This window comes from Microtus pennsylvanicus, chromosome 11 (genome assembly GCF_037038515.1).
Source record: "Microtus pennsylvanicus isolate mMicPen1 chromosome 11, mMicPen1.hap1, whole genome shotgun sequence".
Taxonomy (NCBI): Eukaryota; Metazoa; Chordata; class Mammalia; order Rodentia; family Cricetidae; genus Microtus; species Microtus pennsylvanicus.
Window position 1 is genome coordinate 56385858 of NC_134589.1, and position 22561 is coordinate 56408418.

At 44.0% G+C, this 22561-nt stretch overlaps 1 protein-coding gene across 2 annotated transcripts in view; it reads left to right on the forward strand.

The window, feature by feature from the left end:
- The first annotated feature begins 1379 nt into the window (after positions 1-1379).
- The window catches only part of Myocd (myocardin), a 92473-nt gene continuing 71291 nt past the window's right edge, over positions 1380-22561 (forward strand). The window contains exon 1 of one of the 2 annotated variants that reach the window (XM_075992148.1): positions 1380-1743. In XM_075992148.1, coding sequence (XP_075848263.1) covers positions 1689-1743 — 55 coding nt within the window. In that variant the 5' untranslated portion in view covers positions 1380-1688. The remainder of the gene's footprint in view (positions 1744-22561) is intronic. The other variant, XM_075992149.1, reaches the window with a different exon arrangement.

Below are 22561 nucleotides of genomic sequence, written 5' to 3' on the forward strand. Positions count from 1 at the left end.
CTCTTCATGGGCTTCCAGGAGGGAGCTCAGCTCTGCCAACACCTTGATTTTAACCCAGTGCGGCCCATTTCTAACTCCCAGCCTTCAAACCTGCACCGTAATGAATCTTGCTTGATGTAAGCCATTAACGCGGTGGGGTTTTGTTCCCACAGGAACAGCCCAGTCCAGCACTGCTTGTGGAATGCTGCAAGCCACCGCTGAGCTTCCGGAGGCAGCCAGGCACAGGCCTGGGCTGCCCAACCCTATTGGCAAGAGGAAGTTGGGTAGGATGGCCCCACCTCCAGTCCGATTAAGAAGGTTGCCTATCCAGAAAATGTAATTCACACCAACACGGGGGCAGCCCAGAGAGTGAGGAAAAGGAAGGTCTAGTCAGCCTCGGGTGTGTTCAACAACAGATGCTGGAGGCAGAAGCCCGGGTCAGCACAGAGATTAGCCCCAGGAGCTATTGTCACTGTAGGCTTTCACCTGTCCTTGGATGATCTTTCAAGAATTCAGAGTTTTGAGACAAAAGCAGAGATGTAAGGGATGGTTCCTGGGAGCCCACGTGCGCAGAAGGTTGCAATAATGACAAATTGTGTAGTGTGTGTATACAGTTTGATTTGTTTTTATTTATGTCTTTGTCTTAGACCAAATATCTGTTGTGGTTAATGATGCACGTGGGACCCTTGTCACCCCAGGGACCCCTAGAAACGTGCCTCAGCGCCGCTTTGGGTGCACGGTGAATTTCCCACTAAGAAAAGGATGGGGTTGAGGGGGTGAACCTTTCCAACCTGGCTTGCCTAAGTCCCCAAGGCCCACCCTGTTTAGAACCCCGTAGGCCACTCTCTTACACCTTCCCCTTCCGCTCAGTCCTCAGACACAAAGTTTCTTGTGTCGCCAAAGAGAGCATCCAACCACAGCGAAAGGCTTTCCACCACCTCCTGGGACGTTCGTCTCGGGCGGCTATAGCCGCTATGAGATACTGGGTCTCCTCGATGCACCACTGCTCCGATGCAGAAAGTCGGCCCTCCCGGGCGTTGCAACCCCGGCTTCTTGGCCAGGGCACCAGCGGGTTCTGAAGGTGTCGCTTCCCGAGACCTGCAGCAGGCTGGAGACACCCGGGTGGCGCACAGGCAGCGCCGCGGGGTATGGTCCTAACGCCGCTGGGCGCCACCTGCAGCCTCCGGGCAGCCGATTTAGCGGTGTCAGTGCAGACTCCCGCCCCGGCCAGAAGCCGCTGCTTAATCTTCTGCAAAGAGTTAAGAGTGAGCGGGCTGCTGAGACTCCAGGGGCCTCTCCGGGTCCCCAGGCCCCGCTAGCCGCTCCTGATTGGCTGATCTCCTGTCAGTAGTAAAGAGGATCAGATAGCAAACTTGGGACCTTCATAAAGGCGTGGTGGCGATACTCCGCGACCGCTGGCAGCCTATGACATCAGCCAGGAACGCCTAGGATGCGGTTGCTCCTGGCCACCCTGAGAGGAGGAGGGTCCTGCCTGCTGGGAGTTAATTAGCCTCGCACGCGGCGAGGGGGGAGGCGCCAGTTTTCCGGGGACACTGGCGGCCACTGTGCGTCCTCCTGCCCAAGGGAGCTCCCTGAGAGTTGGATGAATTCTGGGTTGTTAGCTGCTGTCCTCTGGGCTCCCGGGAGCCAGTTTCTGGTGAAAAGCAGGGGGCGTCTGGCCAGCGACCAGCAGCTTGCTGAGATTCACCATGACACTCCTGGGGTCTGAGCACTCTTTGCTGATTAGAAGGAAGTTCCGATCAGGTAGAGTAAGGCGTTCAGCACTCCTTCTTAAACTTTTCGTTTCTGCCACTCTCCACTCAACTGCTTTCCAATGAATGCCTGGGCCTGCGCTGGCGGCCTCTGCTCTGTTCCCCCAAAGTGAACAACTGTGTTTGACTGAATGCCTTCAAATGCCTTCCCTTTCACCTGTGTTGAATGTGAGTTTTGTTTATGAATAATCCAATGTCTTTATTTTTTTCTATATTTCTCCTCTATCGGTAAATAGAAAAATTTGAGGGGACTCTCCAAAGCGAACAGCGTTGAAACGGGATAAAGCGGGATCTAAAGTTAGCGAGTGGGTGCATTATCAGCTACAACTGCTGAGGAGATGAACCTAGAACTGTATATCAAGTCCAGGGGTCACTCAACATGTAGCTAATCCAAACAAATGTATTTCCCAAAAAAGTCACTCGGAGGAAGTAAAAATAGCTAATTTGGAGCACACTAAGAATTTAAAATGACATCACCGTGGGGGGAAAAATCCCAGTGCCACAAATATTTTTTCCCAAACCATCTGATATTTATAAATGGACAGTTTCCCCTAAAATTGTTGTGTTAGTGGCACACAGAGAAACTTCTGAAGGCACACTCAAGAGAGGTGAGTAGCAGGAAAGGGTTTGTATGGAGGCCTTCAGAAGGTGCAGGAGTGTGTGGGTTCCCATCAGCATCCTGGGCAGGGCCACCTAGCTTTGCATGTTGTTGCTTTGATAACGGTGGTAACAGGCCATTCATTGGTGGTGGAACACAACTTCTGAGAAGGAGCCTTTGGATGAGAACTCTGGTGTATGCCTTCGGGGTAACAGGTGTCGGCTGGATGCTGGTGTCTCCTGTTCTCGATTATTTCTCTTGGCCCTTCTACATGGGCTACATGATTGTTTGACTTGAGATGGTTGGTTCAAAACTGAGCACAGTGAGTGATGGGCCATCAGGAGGAGCCTTTGTAACTGCCTTAGCTGCTTCTGGTCTTTGCTGTCTATGGGACCCACTATAGATTTTCTATGGCTCTATACAGTGGGACAAGTTGAAGACTCAAGAGCTTAAGTGGCCACAAGCCACAGTGCCCCTGCAGCTCTAGGGGAATATCTCCTAGCCACTAGCCACCAGTGTTAGCCATGGGTTTCATCCCTCCTTTCCTTTCCATGTCGAGGAGAGGTGGTTAGTCTGTTAATCAGAGACCTCACAAGTTTGGTAGCTTTGCTCAAAACCGCAAGGCAATACTGCCACCTTTCTGAAGTAGTGAGGATGTCCTTTTGTTTTTGCATTAAGCTGAGTTTATTTCAAATGCTCCTGTGTGGCTTAGTGGAGGGGGAGGAGGAGGGGATTCGGGAGAGTCTCTAAAAGAATTTGGTGATGTTCTCAATAGTGAGCTTGCAAAACAGATTTGCCAAGGACCCCTGGGCTAACAGTGGGGAGGAAAGACAGTATCCACACCGTTCCAATCCCCATCTCAGTGGTTTGTGGAGGCCTGAGCTCTCCGGCTGGAACCTGCAGAACTTTATCCTGGAACTTTGGGGAAAAACAGCCTTACTTTTCTTCAGGCCTTTGTGTCATAAGGAAGGCAGTTTTGGGAAGCATGATACCAAAGCAGGAAGCTTAATCCCCCCCTTCTTTGATAAACAGGGAAACTGGAATCTAGGATGGCCAAAGCAAGGTGGGCTTTTGAGATGCCATGGTTGATAATCCCATACAAAATGAAGGAAAATATACAGCCTGTAAATACTAGGTATACTTTCTAGACAGCATGACCAAAGTGGACATATGTCTCTCAAGTCCTGGCTGGCAAGGGAACTTTGCTTCATTTTGTGGCTTACAGTGAATGAGGAGGGCTTCCACTCCTCTCTCTCTCTCTCTCTCTCTCTCTCTCTCTCTCTCTCTCTCTCTCTCTGTCTCTCTCTCTCTGTCTCTCTCTCTGTCTCTCTCTCTCTCTCTCTGTCTCTCTCTCTCTGTCTCTCTGTCTCTCTCTCTCTCTCTCTCTCTCTCTCTGTCTCTCTCTGTCTCCGTCTCTCTCTCTCTCTCTCTCTCTCTCTCTCTCTCCCTCTCTCTCTCTCTTCCTCTTCCTTCTCATCCACCCTGTCCTGCTTTTTGGGCCTCCTTTTCTTTTCTTGAGGAACTCCAACCACAAACTCAAAGCTTCCTCTAGGGCAGTGAATATTCACTTCAATAGTAGACCCTAGTATTGTGCTTTTAAAGTTAATATTTCAAAACTAACCGAAGCCCGATGGTTTTGTGATGATAGTAATGGACTTGCTGTGATAAGGTGCAGTCCCAGTCCACAGACAGTTAGTTCCTTTCGTACTGAAACTGGCGTGAATGACTGCAATGGCTTATCAACTTTCCACTAACTCTGTCCAAGTAGCCTTGTGATTAACTGCCTGACCTACCATAGGAGCTAGGGACTCTGGGTGTTTACATTGATGAATATGTTTGGTCATGTAAATTAATCTTCCCTGACAGAAGCAGGGTGTCATAGCTGAGTGGAAGGGTCTCAGCCAGAGTAGCTGGGGTTTCTGCCACCACCTCTACCTTTTAGCTATGTGACCTCCTGCCTAGGCCATAGTCATAATTCTCCCTGTATTACTCATCTCACACCTGAATAACGAAGGCGTTTCTACGGTGCTTATAAGAGCTAAATATGATAGCCCGAACATATTATTTAGGACACAGACCAACGCTGTTGAGCCCTCAGGACTGATGCTCTTTGGCGCTGGGATCCTCAATCTGCCCTGGCTTCCCTCTAGACTTTGGTTATTTAACTTGTCCAAGTGGAAAAGTGTTTTCTTAGGTCCCTCTAGTATCATGCATGGCTCTTGGCAGGCATAAAGATGGTATGGGAACAAGCGAGATTATTAGACTGTATGGCCCTGGCGGGGGTGGGGGTGAAGTGTAAGTAGGAAACAGCTCGCCTACACATAATACGGTTGTTATTTTTAAACTGATCACATTTCTATAACGTTTGTTTTCTCATTGTTAACTCAATACTTGTAATTGGGGTCACTTTCTTAGTTTCAATCTCTTTGTCCACAAAATACAAGGACATACACAGAAACCCGGGGAAATCAAAAGGAAAGAGGTTCCCTCATGGTTTTTGTTTCAAAAGAAAACAACGCATTTCCAGGTTTTCGCCCTTTGTCTCCCTCTTACCCATCTAAACAGCCGAAACCAAAGCAAACTGGGCACCCGATGTTGCCAGCCTTGCTCCTCAGAAATGTAGACTTCTCAGATTTGGCAAATAGAACAGCCTGTTCAGTTTTAATTTTGAACACTGATAAGCTTTCGGTATTTATCAATATTCAGGACAACATTTTCTCTGAAAGGCGCATTTATTTCCCTGTGCCTGTAGTATTTTCCTCGGCAATCACCTACAGTCTCAGGACTGTTTCTCCAGTGTTCTGCTCTCCTGGCCAATATCCCATGAGTCTCTTGAGATTTCGGGTACCCTAAATTGCAGAATTCGTATCTTAGCTAAGACTATGAATTAGGTGGGGCAGTATGAGAGGGAACCTGGGTGATCTGGGGCAGACCCACGATTTAGAAGGAAGGAAGCCATCAGGTTTACTTCTGCCTTCCTGACAAAGAGGGGGTGCTGTTACCACACAACTGTAGCTAAAAGAAGCTGGGGGTTATCAAAATAAGCACTGAAGACTCACCAGTGCTCAGAGTCCGGCCTCCCATGTATGTGAGTCCTTGCTTGTCCTCCAAGACAAAGCCCAGGGCCTCCCTGAAGGATTCTGGACCCTTCCTGTCCCTCTGTCCTCCATCCTGCAGACAGTGTAGGAGATTACTAAGTCCCACGTTAAACTAGATCCTTAATAGAGACTGAATTGTCTCTTTTGTGAGGTGAAGCCTTTAGATGGAGAGGCTGGTCCCTGATTTACCATTGTAGACACTACTGAAGCAAGTCCACTATACCCTAAAAAATATCACGACGCTGCCTTAAACCATTAACTAGTCTGAAAGTCCTAGACAACAAATTTAACCTTAAGGGAGGCCTTTTCTATTACATATAACCAGGATGGATATGGATTTAATTTGGCTTCTTCAGTCCGCGTTTTTGTCAAGCGTAAAAAAGAAGATTTCTAACCGATTCATTTCGTTGGTTATCCCCAGACTTTACTTCTGCCCACTCCCAACTGAATGGCCTTACCTGTTTGTGCAAATTTTTAGAACACTACAAGCATTAATTTTAAATGCTAAAGCATTATCATATGAGACCATAACTAACTGGAGTTTAACAAATCGTATTTCAGTTTCTAAATGGGAATCTTAACTCATCTTTTAATTATTTATTTACTTTGTTTGTAGACCAGTTAACTTTCTAGGCCAAGGTAACCTATAGCTCACTATGTAGCCCAGGATGGCTTAGAACTATGGTCATCCGCCTGCCTCAACCTCCTGGTGCTGGAATTATAGACATGAGCCTCCATGCCCAGTGATACTTCAAATCTTTTGTAAAGGGCGAAGACACTTACAGTGTCTGACTAGGCTCGCCTTCTAGAGACCGTTGCATTTCCCCGAGTCTGACAGTAGTGGATTTGTTCACCCAGCATGGGCTCCTTTCTCTATCCCTGAGTTAGAGGCAAAAGGCCCGCCCTTCTGCCTTCCCTATTTTTATCCCCTATCCACTCAAAACCTTTGCACAGACTAAACATTTTACTTATTTATTGGTTTACTATTTTCCCATGTGTATAAGAAGAATTCTTGCCTGGTTTTGGTTCATTGTTTTTACGCTCTACCACCTAGGCCAGGACTTGGCACGGAAGTGTCACCCCACAAACATGTGCTAAGAGCTGGGGGGTCACTCGGTAATACACCGTGTCTTCAGTAGACTCAGAGTTTGCTCCTCATGGCTTCAGAAAAAAAAATGTTAAATACTTGTATTTCCCACAAAGACCGTTCAAAAACAATTAAAGTAAAGATTATCTGTTTTTTTTTTTCAGTATGTGGGTAGGTGTTGAAATAAACTTAAAAAGGGGGTGCGGAGTTGGTGAGTACAACATTGAGAGCTGCAGCCAGCTCTTATCTTCATTAGCAAGCAATCATAAGGCCCGGAAAGAACAGGGTGTATGAATTGAAAATCCAGAATACTATCAGAGTTGGGGAGGAACCCAGAGTAAGGAAGTAGGGTTTGCTCTGGAGTTTGGAAGTGGTCATTCCATGCTTAACTACTATAGGCAGATTAGTTAAGTAAAATTACTGATGCAGATGTGAGTCGTGTGGCTGTGTGCCACGCACAGGGGACCGTGATGAATTGAGTTGTTACCTCTGTTTCTTTAAAAGAGCCTGGAGATGGTGCCAGGATGTGTGCACTTGCCTAGCGTGTGGAGTGCTCCAGGTTCTGTCCCCAGCATGGTGAGGGGCATGTGTCCAAGTGGGGAGTGGGTACACGTTGAAGGCCCGAGCAAATGGCATTCATTTTATCTGCTGTAATACGTGACAGGGATAGTCAGAAAATCGTTATATTGAATTGTATTGAGCTTGTTCCAATGATCTCCAACCTAATGTAGGTTCAACTGAAGAAAAAATAGACCCAGGGCAGAAGCCAATCCTCAGTCCCAGGGTTCAAAGTTGTTTAAGAAAAGCCTAACCTTAGTGAGAACAGCTGCAGTTAACCCATAACAAGCCACCGAACAGATGTTGAGCAGGCACCCTAGCATCTCCATCCAGGTGGGGACAGAGGACCAGCAGGTGCACTCTGCAGGCATCTGCTTCCCGTTACTATCCCCTCTCGTCTGTAGGCAGAGCCACATGGATGACAACTACATCTTCCCTGATGGCATGATCTTGGGAAAGCTGGCTCCGCTCTCTGGTCCTCCGTGTGCATGTTGGCAAAATGACTCATGGCCTCTGCAGCTGCAGGACTCTTTGAAGAAAAGACCTCTGACAGTTACTAAGGACTTAGGTTACAGGGGGAAATGGTACTCTCCCTCTGGGAATGGCTCGCTTGACACGCTGGCATGTGAGTTCCGCAGGAGAGCAACACGGAGTAATTCAAGGATCTTGACGGACATACATAGGATTAACAACAATAACAACAGCCATTAGCCAAATGACTTTGCAACCTTATACTTTAAGTCCTCAGATTTTTCTACTTTACTAAGCAGGTAATTTTTTTTGTTTGTTTGGTTTTGTTTTTTTTTTTAGAATTGTTAATAAATCAAGCTTTACTCAGCCAGATGTGGATCACTATTCTTAGACAAAACAGAGAGTTCGCCAGATTTTGTTCAAAAGGGATGTATCATTTATCCCCAGAAATCTACAATAAATAACGCTCATTGCTGTCTGGGCTTTTCCACAGTGCCCCCCAAATGCCCTCTAGAATCTTTGATGGGAGAATACTGTCTTTCTTTTCTCCTGAAGATGAGGGAAGATAAACTCACTCTTTACCTGGAGAACTCTCGGGCAGGCAGTTGTCTCTCTCTCTGACTGACATTTCCATGTTCAGCCATGTTACCTCCCTATGACCAGCTGTAGACTTAAAGTAAATGAAGGCCTTGTAATAGTGTAAAATGTATTTGCTGGGTGAGCTTTCATGTAGGGTCTTGGTGACAGTTGGTACGTGCAGCAATGACTAATGAATACGCAGCTCTCAAACACTTTCTATGCCATAACCAGCACCTCCTGCCTGCTGTCCTTCTGAATGAACACACCAGTAAGGGTTCCCCACCCGCAGTTTACGGCTCCCTCCAGGGGCCTTTGTTTAGTGGTACAAAGGCATTCGCTATCTCTTAGAGGATGTGAGTGACTCGAGCATCTCTGTTGTATGGGTGATGCGACCTGATGAAAGCGTCCTGTGATCGGTTCTGCCTTCACTTGTTCCTAGAAACACACTTTCTTTAGGAAGCCAGTGAGTCTTGGTGTCTGCATGACTGTGGGCAGGGTTGTAGGGACAAGGTAAAGTTCCAGAAGTTTCAGTGAAGCTAAAAAAAAGCAAAAAATTTAAAAAAACAAACAAACAAAGTGTTGTGTGTTGTTTACCTGAACCAGACAGCAATCTCCTTGAAACTTGAAAGGCCTTGCGGAGATTTGTTAGAATGAGATTGTCCAGGTAACCCTTTCTGTTGTTCAGCATAATGTTGTAAATATTTCCTTCTGGCTGCTCAACAGAAGTGTAATTCTGTTTTAAGACTCCCTGTTCCAAAAAGCATGTGTGTGGAAATTTACAAATCATTTGTATTGGAAAATTCAGCTAGTTTTGATTTCATGTATGCATAATACTTCTCTGAAAAATTATTGCCCATAACTCTATGAAACCCTTGCAGACAGTGCTTTGTAGCCTGTGGGTCACAACCCCTTTGGGGTTGAATGACCCTTTTACAGGGGGACACCTGAGACCATCAAAAAACACAGATGTTTACATTATGATTCATAACAGTAGCAAATTTACAGTTATCAAGTAGCAAGGAAAACAATTTTATGGTTGGGGGTCACCACAACATGAGGAACTGTATTAAAGGGTCGCAGCATTAGGAAGGTTGAGAACCACTGCTTTAAGAACAGAAAGGGGTCTTGTCCTTGCTTTGACTGCTTTGAGAAGTCCTCATTAGTACCTGAGTGTGGGAATAACGGACATTTTCGTCATCCACGGTGGTGGCTGGCATTTGCATAGCTAGATCAACCCTGGCCTACTTCCCCAGGTGACAAATTCTTGCCTGCAGTAGAATTGGCTCATCTTGCATTCTTTTCCAATGGCAAGTGGTGTTCAATGAGACTTTTGTGTCTTCTCAGTGTTTGTTTAGAAAGTCCTATATGATCTATTCTTTAGGAAACAGACTACCAATGATAGCTGATAACTTGTCAAAGAAGAGGGCTAGGCGTTTCTGAACCTATTAGCCATGAGCTTGTCTATGATCTCACTGAGCCTTAGAAAAGACTCGTGGATGGAAATGCTTCTCCCATGCTACAGATAAAGAGGGAGAGGCTCAAGATGTCAAATGACTTGAAGAGCAGTTATGAATCTGTGTGTCCCACTGCACTGGGGTAATGCAATCTCCTCCCTTCCTGCCCCTGACCTGTACCATATACACCATATACACATGTGTGGACACACACACACATACACACACAAAACACTATACGTAATTCACATATACAAACACATACCCATGTAAACAAACACATACAAACACACATGTACATATAGGCACACATATAAAAACATATACAACACACATATACAAATATAAAAACGTGGACATATATAAAGAAACATGTACAAATGCATACATATATACACATACACACCTAAACTAGTGGGTTTAACAAACCTTCTGGCTACAACTCCAAATATGGTCCCAGGTATTGTTATCAGCACCAGATAGTTATTAATGAAGCTAATTGTTTTAGTACTATTTATGTTATTCACACCACCCCCATCTCAGTATTTTTATGCAACTTGACTAGTAAATATCATTTTGTCTTAAAAGGAAAAATTTCAAGCCAGTAAAATCATGAGAAGAAATCTACTCTAAGACATTATATATAGATACGTAAGAACTATTTAGTAATTAAGATTCAGAGAGAAATGTTACCAGAGGGCCAGGATCACGTATGCGTGGTCCTGCATACAGATGCATACACACATATGCACTACCTGCATGTATATGTACAGGCAGACAAAAGCATGGACTTACTCTTACGTGATAGCAGTTGTTCATAATTGCAGAAAATGATGCCAAGAAAGTCTGTTGGGAAAACTGATCTTCATAATCTTTAAATAAATTTCATATAGATTAAAGAGTATGTGAGGTCTGTAAGATATCATAGGTGAGACAGCAGAGAGACAACTTTAGAATCTTTGCATGAGATGGCTTTTCCATGCTTGCCTCCCCAGCCATAGTGGAAATGAAAATGGGTACACTAGCCACTTAAAATTTAAACCTTTTTTTCATTCTTGTTACCAAGTGCCTTTACCCATTGATCAAGTCCAGGACCGATTTTTATGTAAAAATAAAACAACACATCCAACTCAGTAGTATACGCATTTGGTTTTGTCTGTGTATGTCAAAGATCAGTTTTAAAATAAAATTTGAAATGATTTCTTATGAGTAAAAATAAATAAATAAATAAATAAATAAAATCTTTACTTGAAAAAAAAATCACCCAAAGAAACTTAAGTCAAATAGTAGGTTGAAAAAATAATTCTGGAAAGCATATTTAAGTCAAAATTATTACAAAAATTTTTGTTAAAAAACAGATTAAAAGCAAACAACACGAGAAAGAACTCAGAGGGAAAATGGTCCACAAACACATGAAACTCGCCAATCTCATATCCAACCCATGACCCAGGGACACGTGGCCTTGGACTGTTAAGGACATGGTCCCACACAAAATCATAAGCTTATTTAAAACAGTATGAGATTTTTTGAGTCTTCTTTCTATTTGTAATTTAATTGCACAGACCTTAAGCATGAATTTTATAGATGACAAAGTTAGAGCCATAAGGTTGGCCATCCTTATTGATGCATTTAAAAAGTCAAGATGCTGTGTGTTTTGTAGATTCAATGAGTTAAATTTAAAATCTTGGTAACATTAATGGCTGTATAAGTGTGAAGACATGGACACATATATACTATTGGTGAGAGATTCATAACTATAAGAAATAATTGACATAATTTTATATGAGTCTCACAAATACAGATTTTTATATGTTTCATAATTAGTCATGAAACTTCAAGGTATCTAATATAAATCATATGAACAGGTCCTTGGGTTTTTGTTCTTGTTGCTGCTTTTGAGACAGAGTTTTGCTGTATAACCCAGGTTGAACTTGAACTCCTTCCGCCTCATTGCCCTAAGTGTTGGCACACCAGTTACACCACGGTTTATAAACTAGTGCACACCTATAATTCCAGCACTCAGGAGGATCAATACTTCAGTTCCAACCTGGGTTACATAGGAAGACCCTATTTCAAACAAACACTAAAACATGGTTTCTATTATTTAACCTAAGAAAGATAGAAGCCACGTAAGCATTCACCCACAGAGACATGTTTGATTAAATTATGTTAAGTCCATCCTATGATAAATAATAGAATATAATGCAAAACAGAAACTAATTAAAAAATAACATGTGGACTGATGCAGAAAGGCCTCCAAGATTTGCTTTTTCCCCATTTCTTTTAGATGGAATTATTTTATTTTATATTCATTAGTGTTTGTTCTGTTCCTAAGCATATGCACCATGTGTATGCTCAGTGCCCATGGAGGCCAGAATATGGCCTCAGATTCCTGTGATTGGAATCACAGATGTTTGGAAGCATCGTATGGGCTCTGGGAATCAAACTCACATCCTCCGGAAGGGCAAAGATTCTCTTAACCACGGATCCATCTCTTCAGCCCAAGATTTAGAATTTTAAAAAACAGATTATGAAATTATTGAGCAGTAAATAAAATACTTTTATTTACACTTCTAAATTATACATGAAAACATGTGAAAAGGAAAGAATGTGTGTCACCTTATCGAGAAAGACACCTGAACTCAGGCAGAGGAAGGTCTTTTTTGTTTGAACGGATTTATGTTTACATAATTTTCAAGTCTGCCTAAAACATAAGGAGAGATTCATATCTTAGTGGGGGCTGAAAATACTGTATTTCTGCAAGTCTTTCATCATGTTCATAAAACTTCAAGTATGAGTTTAGAAGATATAAATAATGTAATCAATTAATTTGATTATATATTTTAACCTAATAATCAGGTGACATAGACATAGAATATACATCTAATACACACATACAAATATCAATAAATTCTACCCATGAGATTCATTTCTCGACCACGAGGCATCAAAAGAGAAAAAAAAGAGTAAATTCTTTTAAAAGCCAAATACTCTTAACAAGTCAGCAATCAAAACATAACTACAAATATGTCAACGTAACTTTTCTTTCCGACTCCGTTTATTTTGGTCATTTCTTGAGTGTCTCCTTTACCTTGTAACACACAGGACTAGTTTGGTCCTGGGTCTATCTGTTGATTCATTTTTAGGCCTTGGAGTGATGCGTGGGGGAAGGCAGCCTTATGCTCTCTTTCAGGAGCAGCGGGATGAGGGATTAGCTGGGTACCTGGGGAATTCATTTGTTCTCACGTTCCCATTGACCTCACAGTGCAACCAAGAGAAGCATCTCCTCAGTCAAGAGACTGAAAACATACCGACCCTAATGTTAATTTACTGTCTCCCTTCCTCACTCCTTCTCCAGCATCTTGTTTTCATAAGTTTCAGTTTGCCACGATCAACCGTGATCTAAAAATATCAAACGGCAGACTCCAGAAATTAAAAAAAATCACGTACTATCTATGTAGCTTTTAGTAAGATATATTCTGATTTTTTTTTGGTGAGTTATTGGTTGTTAATGTCTTACTGTGCCTAACTTGCAACTAAATCTCAGCTCTGAGGGAGCATGAATGCTGTGTATAAGGTGATGCTCCTCAATGCTGAAAGTTTTGAATTCCACACAGAGATGTAAGCCGTGGCTATAGTCTGTGGGTCTTCGATTAACGCTCCAGGGCCACTCTGCATGAAGCAGGCCATGTGCCTTCAGCTCCCCACTACTCCACTTCCATCTGTCACTGTGGGAACCCAGAGGTCCCCTTGTTGGAGATTTCAGGAGCCTCCAGCAGGAGAGCATGTAAAACGTGAGTAAGCCAGGCTGTCTTTCTGTACTCAGTGTGCCGCAGCGAGGTCACGTGCATGAGTGGCGTGTGACATAATATCATTAAATCAAGGGGTCATTCTATGATAATGTAACAGTGTGCTCACTTACCATATTTTAAAATTATAGAGAAATTATTATGTTGAGTCTGAATAACAACAGGTCTGTACCAATCATCTTTTAATATTCTTTAAGTGGCCCTTCTTGATGACGTGTAAGAGCAACGAAGACCCTCAGTGTCCTCACAGAATCTGTACTTCATTTTGTCAGGTACTTTTGATCACCTGTTCTCTCTTTCTCTTTTTAGCAAGTGTTTGAAGGAATTCTTGTCCTTCTCAGTCTCCATAGGGAAGTGGGTGGCTCTATGCTAGATCTGGTTTGTGCTGCTGTAGAGAGGTCCGGGTCTGGGTTCCGAGGAGGTCCCCACCGGCTATCAGCATTGGCAAAGGCTCTTTCTCAGGCGCTACTAAGAGTTGAGCCTCTTCGCTGTAATCAAAAATACCTTCCTGTCTAAAAATAGAGCGGGAGAAGAGCTCTCTCCAGAAAGAATAAAGCTCTAGGCATGGCCGCCTAAATCCTTCTATCTCTATGCTGCACTTTAACCTGCCCTTCCTTTACTAAGACCAAGCCATCTCAATACATTTTTTATATTCCCGCCAACTCTGCGAGCACCAGGCTGGCTGGCTATGTAGCTGGAGAGAGGAGTGTTCGTAGAAGTGAAGGCTAGGCCAAGGCTGTGCAGGAGCAAAGAACCACAGTGCTCTCAGCTTCCTACACAGCAAGGCCAGCCGAGAAACAGCTGTGTGGAGAAACAGCAGCAGGGACAGGTGGCATCGGGTCTCTAGAACAACTTCTTTCTCAACAATGGGTCCCTGGGCTTAAAGCCTTCCCCGTATAGCAGCAGTCTAGGTTCAAAGCCAGGGCGGTGCACTGGAAGGTGAGTGAAGGTTCAGGGCATGTAACTCAGCAAGGGCTATGGAAGAAGAGGAGGAAGAGGCGTGCCAGCAGTAGAGGGACGCTTCACTGAGCAGAAGAGACAGTCTGTGCTAACAGCCCCGCTGTTACACGTGGAACGTTCTAGTTAGGAAATGTTTCGAAGTCTTCTGTTTGATGGAAAGCCTGTTGTTTACAGTAGATCCACCATCATTTTCTTCTCTTAAAATTATGATCATTAAAGCCGGGCACTGGTGGTGCACACCTTTAATCCCAGCACTCAGGGAGGTAGAGGCAGGTGGATCTCTGTGAGTTTGAGGCCAACCTGGTCTATAAAGTGAGCTCCAGGACAGCCAAAGATAGAGAAACCCTGTCTTGAAAAACCAAAAAAAAAAGAAAGAAAGAATTATTAAATATCATAATATCTTTTAAGTGTGTTATAATTTTCCCTATTAAATTTTTAAAATGCTTATATATTGTGCACATGGATATACGTGTATTTAGCATGCATATAACATATAATAAACCTTTTCTATAACATGAGAGGATTAAAGATTTATATTTATATATCCTGCATAAAAAAAACACTGTGGGAAAAATTTAAACTGTTTAACAAACTAAAAATATCCAAATGTACTGAAAATGATGTATAATGGCTTGTAACTTGTACATAAATGCATGTTTTCACAGATTAATGAGATATAAAAATACTTATAGTGCAGGTAGAAGATTTTGCACAAAACTTCACACATAATACAACTCCAATTCTGGTTGGGCACCCACCTCCATCTCTCTTCACTTTTTGAGAAGGGGCCTCTAGTGGACTTGCCCTTGCTTGGCCTTTGCATGGGTGCTGGGATCAGAGCTCAGGTCCTTGTATGTGTGCTTTATGGACCAAGTCATCTCTTCAGCTTTGTGAATCAGAATTTTAGAAAACCTGAAATCTGTGCTCAAAGACCACAGTCACGGGAGTCCTTTTCAGGAACCAGCTCTTCATTTAAGGAGAATGTCTTTGCCCTTAAAAACAGTACCCTTGTTCCAAGATCTAATTTCCTCTTATTACCAATTTTCTCTCGGCTATTAGCTACATTAGTCTTGCTCATATTTGTTTAGTTATTTGTCATGATTAGAGAGATCTAATCATCCTTATAACTCTAGACTGTGATGGGAAATGGAGGTCAGAAGTGACTCTGTGACCTCTGCCCAAATTCACACAAGCACAGCACTATGAAGCTGGACTTGAACTCCTATCTTCCTTCACCAGATCATGTGACCTCTCTGAATGAATCGACCCGAAACATAAATCAGAGTCCCTGTGCTAGAGGGCCTCCCTCGGCAATAGCTTTCAAGGAAAGCGAGTCAAATGGGAGGTCCCCCGCCACCCCACCCTTCCTGCTGTCCTCTCTGGGGTGTGTGCACGCTGTCTGCTTAATTCACTCATGGCTCAGCGCCACAGCATACATAAACAAGCGGGGAAAGCCTCTGTGAAGAATCCTGGTGCCCAAATGGAGCAATCTGTCTTCTGAAATTATTGTTTGAAATTGTTTATGTCAGTTGCCGCGTTTCTGTTCTGTACTTCGGGACCTGTTGGCAACGGAAGGTAAAGTGCCCCACAGCCTGAGCAGCTCCCCTGGGCAGGGAGTTCAGGTGACTGACTGTGCGACCTGTAGCCTGCGGGTCCCCCATGTGGTTCGCCACAACCCAGCAGAGCATCTTGAGAATTATGGGGTCATCAGTGTCGGCTGGATCCTGCTGCAAACGTTTGACCTAATTAATCCTCTTCGCGTTCTATAAAGAGAGACCGGCAGAGTGTGCTCCCCGATTCTCGGGGAAAACCGAAGCAATGACACAAGACCCCATGGCCCGTAAATAAAAATGTTCGGACTTGAACATTTTTGCCCTTGGCTTGAGAAGCCATGTTTTCCACTTCCCTTTGATGCTTCCCATAGGCACCTAAACAAACGGCGCGGGGCGGGAGCGGAGAAGTGGGGAGGTGAATCCTAAACCACTGAACTTTCCCTTCTGTACTGAGGACACAGATTGCAAATCCTGCCACCTCCACCTCTGTGACGCACATGCCTCTGGGTCTCTACTGAGGCTCTCCTTCCCCCTCCTGCTAATGCCTGGACATATTTTAGCATGAAGGCCGTAAGCCCACAGACCTGGCAGCTTTGTAAGTGAGGGAGAATTCCTTTTGAGGCCTGAATTAGTCTTCTTCAAATGTTTTGACAAACCCAGAGTGTGGTGCTTAGGGGAAAGAACAGCTTCGCAGTGTTTGTGTGAACAGACATCTCTCCGAAACAACTTGAGCCTTCGCGTGAGGCTGGGTCATTGAAGTAACCGCTTGGGGATCGAAGGCCACAGTTTGTTGGTATTCTGCTTGTGTTGACCCTCTGGATGCCTGAGCTAGAAGCGGGCCCAAATGAATGTCTCCTGATCTTCTGGAAGGAAGCAGAGAGTCAGGACACCCTTGAGGCCGAGGAAAGGTCAGAGTTCGCCTGGCCTCGTTCTTTCTGTGCATGCATGCCTGTGCCAGCCACTAAGGCCAGTCCTGGGCCCTGATTCTCTAATCCTTTCCTTTCGAGAGCTATGTGAGTGACCTGGTCGTCATCTTCCTCTCACTGTGGGCCCCAGCAAGAGACGGTGGGCATTGGGCCCGTGCCATTCCTGGCCAGAGTGACAACGTGACTGTGCAACAAGCAGGCAATCCAAAGTCTTGCGGAGAACAATTGTTGCTGTCTAGTGCCAGGAAGTGGCAAGCCTGGCCTCAGCCGTTAGCACTAAACACAGATAAATCCCTAACTCCCGGGCTTGTTAGTAACCATGCCCAGGATTGAAACAGACAATCTAACCTGTCTATTCCAGTTGCCCGACTTTGTAACAGCCACCCCACTTTCTCTTTTCTGAGCAAATTTGATGATGTCTTTATGTCCCAAATAGGAACATGGGAGACCTTCATGGGTCACGGGTGGCTTTTTTCCAGAGTAAGAGAACGTCAGAGAGAGGGTTAAATTTGATAGAGGAATGCATCCATAGGCGGCCAGCAACAGAGAGTCCTGTGTGTGATATATTTTTGTGTCAGCATGGAAACCACCAATATTGCTTCCTGCTCAGTCTGCCCAGGGATCCACTTGTCCATCAGTTGGTAGCTCTCCCAAAAGCCTACCCACAGTGTCCTGGAAGGCAGTAGCAATGCCAAGGGCAGGAGATTATGAAAATGTATCCCGCTCACCCCAGGTCAACATTGGCACAAAGAGAATGGCCAAGGCCTCAGTTAGACACACTCATGACAGTCCTTCAAGGGGGAGAGTCTTCAGTGGGCTATCTCTGTCGTATCGACGGCTTGTGACATTCCCATGTGCAGTCTGGGATGGAGGTAGTGTCACCTGGGCTACCTTTGCTTCTAGTTTCGTCTGGCCTCCTAAGCAGGCCAGTGCCCTTTGACCCATGCCACCTTTAAAATCTGAGGGTCTACACCCTGAGGAGTCTTTGAAAAGTAGAACAAAACTGAGAAGTTAATGAGAGCCTGGCATGATCGTGCATCCCGGAACTCAGGATAGTCTGAGGCAGGAGGATCACAAGTTTGAGCCCAGATTGGGTCACACAATGAGAGACCTTCTCAAAAAAGACAGAAATTAGGTCAAATAAAAGGAGATTCCCAAAACAGCTCTTGATGGTAAAGATGCTTTCCACCACCAGTGTATCTCTTTCTTACTAACACTGGGGGATCTTTGTGGAAAAATAAAAGAAAATTAAATAATAGGAATTTTGAAAAGCTGCTTAAAAACAGAACGCTTTCCCCACTGTGCTGGTATGCCCTGTGAAACGCAGGGAAAGTGGCAGGATTTGGGTGAAGATAAGATGGAAGCAGAGGCTGGAGGCTTACACAGCTCTTGGAAGTGTTTGTCTACTCTGAGCGACTCCCCCCACCCTGCCGCACTCCACCCCAGTGTGGACCAGCTCTAGCATTGCTCAGTGCATATAGTAGAAACAGCTCATAGTTCACACGGCCAGACTCAGCCACCAGACTTCTAGTTACATTCCCAAACTTCCCAGGGAAATCCAGGCTGGCTGGGTGACTGGCCAGCCTCAAATCACAGACTCTGACCAGAAGAAAGGTCACCAAGGGAGCCATCAGAACCTCACAGGAACTGTGTGGACAGCAGAAGATTCGAGCATTTTTTTAAAAACAAACCTAGAGGGGAAAACATACCAGAAAAGAATTCAGGGAAGGTGACATTCCTCACAGTTTTTATTTCTCATTCTGCCTCTAGCATGCCTCCCCCCCCCCCACCACACACACACATACACACAGAGAGACAGAAACAAAGAGAGACAGGAAAACTCTTCCTGTTCCCAACTATTCTCAAATTACAGGCAGATCTTCACCAGGACATTCCTACAACTAAGATTTTTCATTCAACATCTTTTCTCCTCTCTAGACTATCACAAGCATTATAGAGTTGAAGTTTTAATCACAGCTGGATCCCCTAGTCTGAAAGTATTTGGACAAGCAGTGGATGGTCAGAAATCACTGGATGGATGGATGGATGGATGGATGGATGGATGGATGGATGGATGGATGGACGGACAAATGGACAGGGACTGTAATATGGCACAGAAGTTAAAGGCATGCATCGCAGTTCCCAGCACACACATTTGTGCAACTCACAATCCCCTGTAGCTCCAGTTCCTGAGCAACCTATCAGCTCTGACCTCTGAGGGCACCGCCCTCAGGTGTACCTACCCACTCATACATAACACATCCTTTAAAAGTCTGTCAGTGAGGACATCATTTAAGTTTGGTCTCTGTATGTTTTTGTCTTTTTGTCTCTGTCTCTTTTTCTGCTTCCCATCTGTCTTCTCCATCTACCTGTCCCTAACTTGTCACTGAAACAAAGGATAGATGATAGGTAGATAGACAGATAGATAGATAGATAGATAGATAGATAGATACATACATACATACATACATACGTACATACATACATAGATGATAGATACATAGATAGAGTTTTTTTTTTTTTGCTTTTTTCTCACATCCACTTTCTTTTCAATTCCCAAGCGAACTTCCAAGATTTATCTATGGATAGTGACAGTCTCCAAATCAGCTTTGTGTTACAAACATGTCTTCAACAGATTAATGATACAAAAATATCCATGTTACCATACTATTCTGCAGGGAAAATTGCAAACACTTGAGAGGGGCATCCCAAGCCTTACCAGTATCATGTGTCACTACTGCCCCAGGGGACTTTTCCCTAAATGATGCCAACTAAAGATAAGATTTATTTTGTGGTTCTCAACAGAAAATGATAATACTTGGCCTTTGTCCAAAAATGATTAAGAATTTTTAAATGATGATGGCATGTCAATAAACTAAGACAGGGGGGCTTCTAAAAATAGAACCCCATGACACCACAGGTCACACACTCAGGAAGCTAGCCATGGCCAAGATATGCTATGCTTATTCCAGAATTCAGATCTTATATATGTTATTCTTTTGGTCAAGAATTTTCTATTTGGGGGGCTGGAGAGGTTGTTCAGGGCACTTGCTGCTATTCCAGAGATGCAGAGTTCAGACCCTGTGCACACACTGGATGGCTCACAACCACCTGTGATTCTAGCTCCAGGACACCTGGTACCCTCTTGTAGCCTTTTGGGCACCCTTGCACACATGGTACACCCTGAAGCAGCCACATGAATAAAAGGTAAAAATAAGCAAGATAAAACCCTGTGTCATGTAAGCTCTTTCTCAAGAAAGGTTTTAAGGCTCAGACTTTCTGTCCACGACCTAACCCTTCACTCACCTAAGTCCAATGTCATGCCCTCTTCCTACAGGGAAGATGCAGGCCTTTGTTTCTTTGCAACATCCTCGGGATCTAGAGAGAACCATAAAGCACACAGATGGGTCTAAAGATTCTTTAAAGCTGAATGAGTTAAGGTCAGGAATGTGTGTGATTGCTAGCTTGGCCTGCCTTCTGCAGGGTCCTTGGGACCTGGCTTTTATGATTGGCCCGTTAGAAGCCACACTGGAACCCAGCAGCTGGGTCCCATAGGCTTTCCTTGGACTTTGAATGTAATGCTAAGAAAGGTTACAAGAAATCAGATAATCTCGTGGTGGAAAGTGCTGGGGAGCAAGAGAAATCTCAGAGCTCCTGATGTGGAGGCTCATAACGAGAGAGGCTTGTCAAAAGCAAAGCCAACTGTCATGAAACACCAGCCCTCCAAGGAGCCTTGGAGCTCAGGACCCACTCTTCTTTCTCCTTCTACAGGGAAAAACAAAGCTGATGAGATGGAGCAATCCTAGCCAAGCTCACGTGATGGCTATGCAGGAGTTTTTATTACTATTATTATCATTATTAATTCCCCCACTACATTTTGTTTGTATTTGTCAAGCTAGTGTTAGGAGTGGGGCCCACCTTGGTGTATAGAGAACCTACCGGGGGTCACGTAATTGAAGAAAACTGGTGCAACTCATTTTAAAATTTACAACCTTCCATTTTCATTCACAACATGCTTTTTTCTCTTTTCATGTAAGATTTCAATTAGACAAATATTTTTAAAACTTTGAAGCTGGATTCAATAGCACACACCTATATGTAGTCCCAGCATGTAGAAGGCTGAGGTGGGGAGACCTGTTTGATGGCAGCCTGAACTATATTGCAGGCTCAGGACCAGTCTGGGTTAGATAGTAAGAGTACATCTGGAAAGGAAAGGAAAACAGGAATTGAAACTCCCAGTCATTACAAGCCCATATGTAAAGAGGCTAGATCCCAGAGAAATATATTTTTATAATGATGATGAGTGTTACTGGGGTGTGCAGGTTTACTTAGTAATGTTTGGGAGTTCTTTTCCTCCTTCTGTATGGATGAGAAAAAGGCATCCCTCAGACTGCAATTTGTGGAATACTGAGTCATCAGAGTGGGGAGTGGCTTTGTGCATGATGGGATACGCGATTCTTACACATCCTCTGTTGGTCAGTCACCATATTTGTCATCAGTTTTATTTTCTTTTGGTCATGAGGTGATATGTTACATGGGAGAGAATTGTGATTTGTGTTATGATCTTGATGAGTTTTTAGCATAAATTAATTTGTAAGTCATAAAGTGTATCAGATCAGATCAAGTGTTTCTTCAGAGAAGATGACCATTCTCAGAGACCATGGAGGCTGCAATAGGTAGGGTTTCACAAACTTGTCAAGCAAAGACAAGGAGAATTTAAAACTGATAGATAGAGAGCAATCCTGTAGGGGGAAAACTGAAAATAACTTGCACAGATATTCGTACTATGATGGTGTTGAGGAAGCAGCATATCCATGGTGACATGGTTGGGCGAAGGTGATGCTGATAGCGATGATAGTTTATTTTGTTGGAAGAAATAGATTCCAGGAATGTTGATGATTATTTGCATAATGAAATTTTGTAGAAAGAAAATGGACAATAATTATTAGAGAACACAGAGGCACCTGGGTATTGTTGTGAAAACACAGAGAGACTTTGTATCCTTGTCTGGGTACAAGTAGGCTAAAAAGCTCAGCCACCTTGCAAAGAGAAAGACAACTGTCTTCTCGAATGACCGCAGAGAGGCTTCCTGGTTTCTGTTAGACCTCCCAGCTTTGTCATCATAGCCAAAACTGAGTCACGGGTTACTCTTAAACCCATGCTTATGTAAGTAATTCTTGCACCGCTTGCTGCTTCCGAATTTATCTAAACAGTTGAACAAACAGTCAGTCATTCTGAAAACCTTAACAGCGAATTCTTGCTGTAGAAACAGAAGTCGGTTTTCTTTTCTTCCTTTTGTCAAAATCAAACAAAATTATAGGGATGAATTTCCAATAAAGGAACTTCGCGAATAAACAAAGCAGAACGGCAATCTGGACACAGAGAGAGCAGAGTGGCGTCTCAGGGTGTATTAGAACAGAAATCTGTGGGGGTCATTTTGGATGAAAGTTCATTGGCACTTCAGTGCCTGAGGGATTCGGCAAGCTTTGATTGGCCAACAAGATGACATCTGTTAAGTCTTGCTGGAGCAGCTGACAGTCCTACATCATAACTAAGTAGCAGTCGTCTTAGTGGTTAACTTCAGCACTTCCTTTCCTACCTGTCGCCCCTCATCTCCATTTCAGTGGTCTGAGGAAGAAGTGACCTATCTGTATAATGAAGCTCACCAGCTCCGCCCTCCCATCCCCCCCTACTTTCTTCCCTTCCTTCCTCTCTTT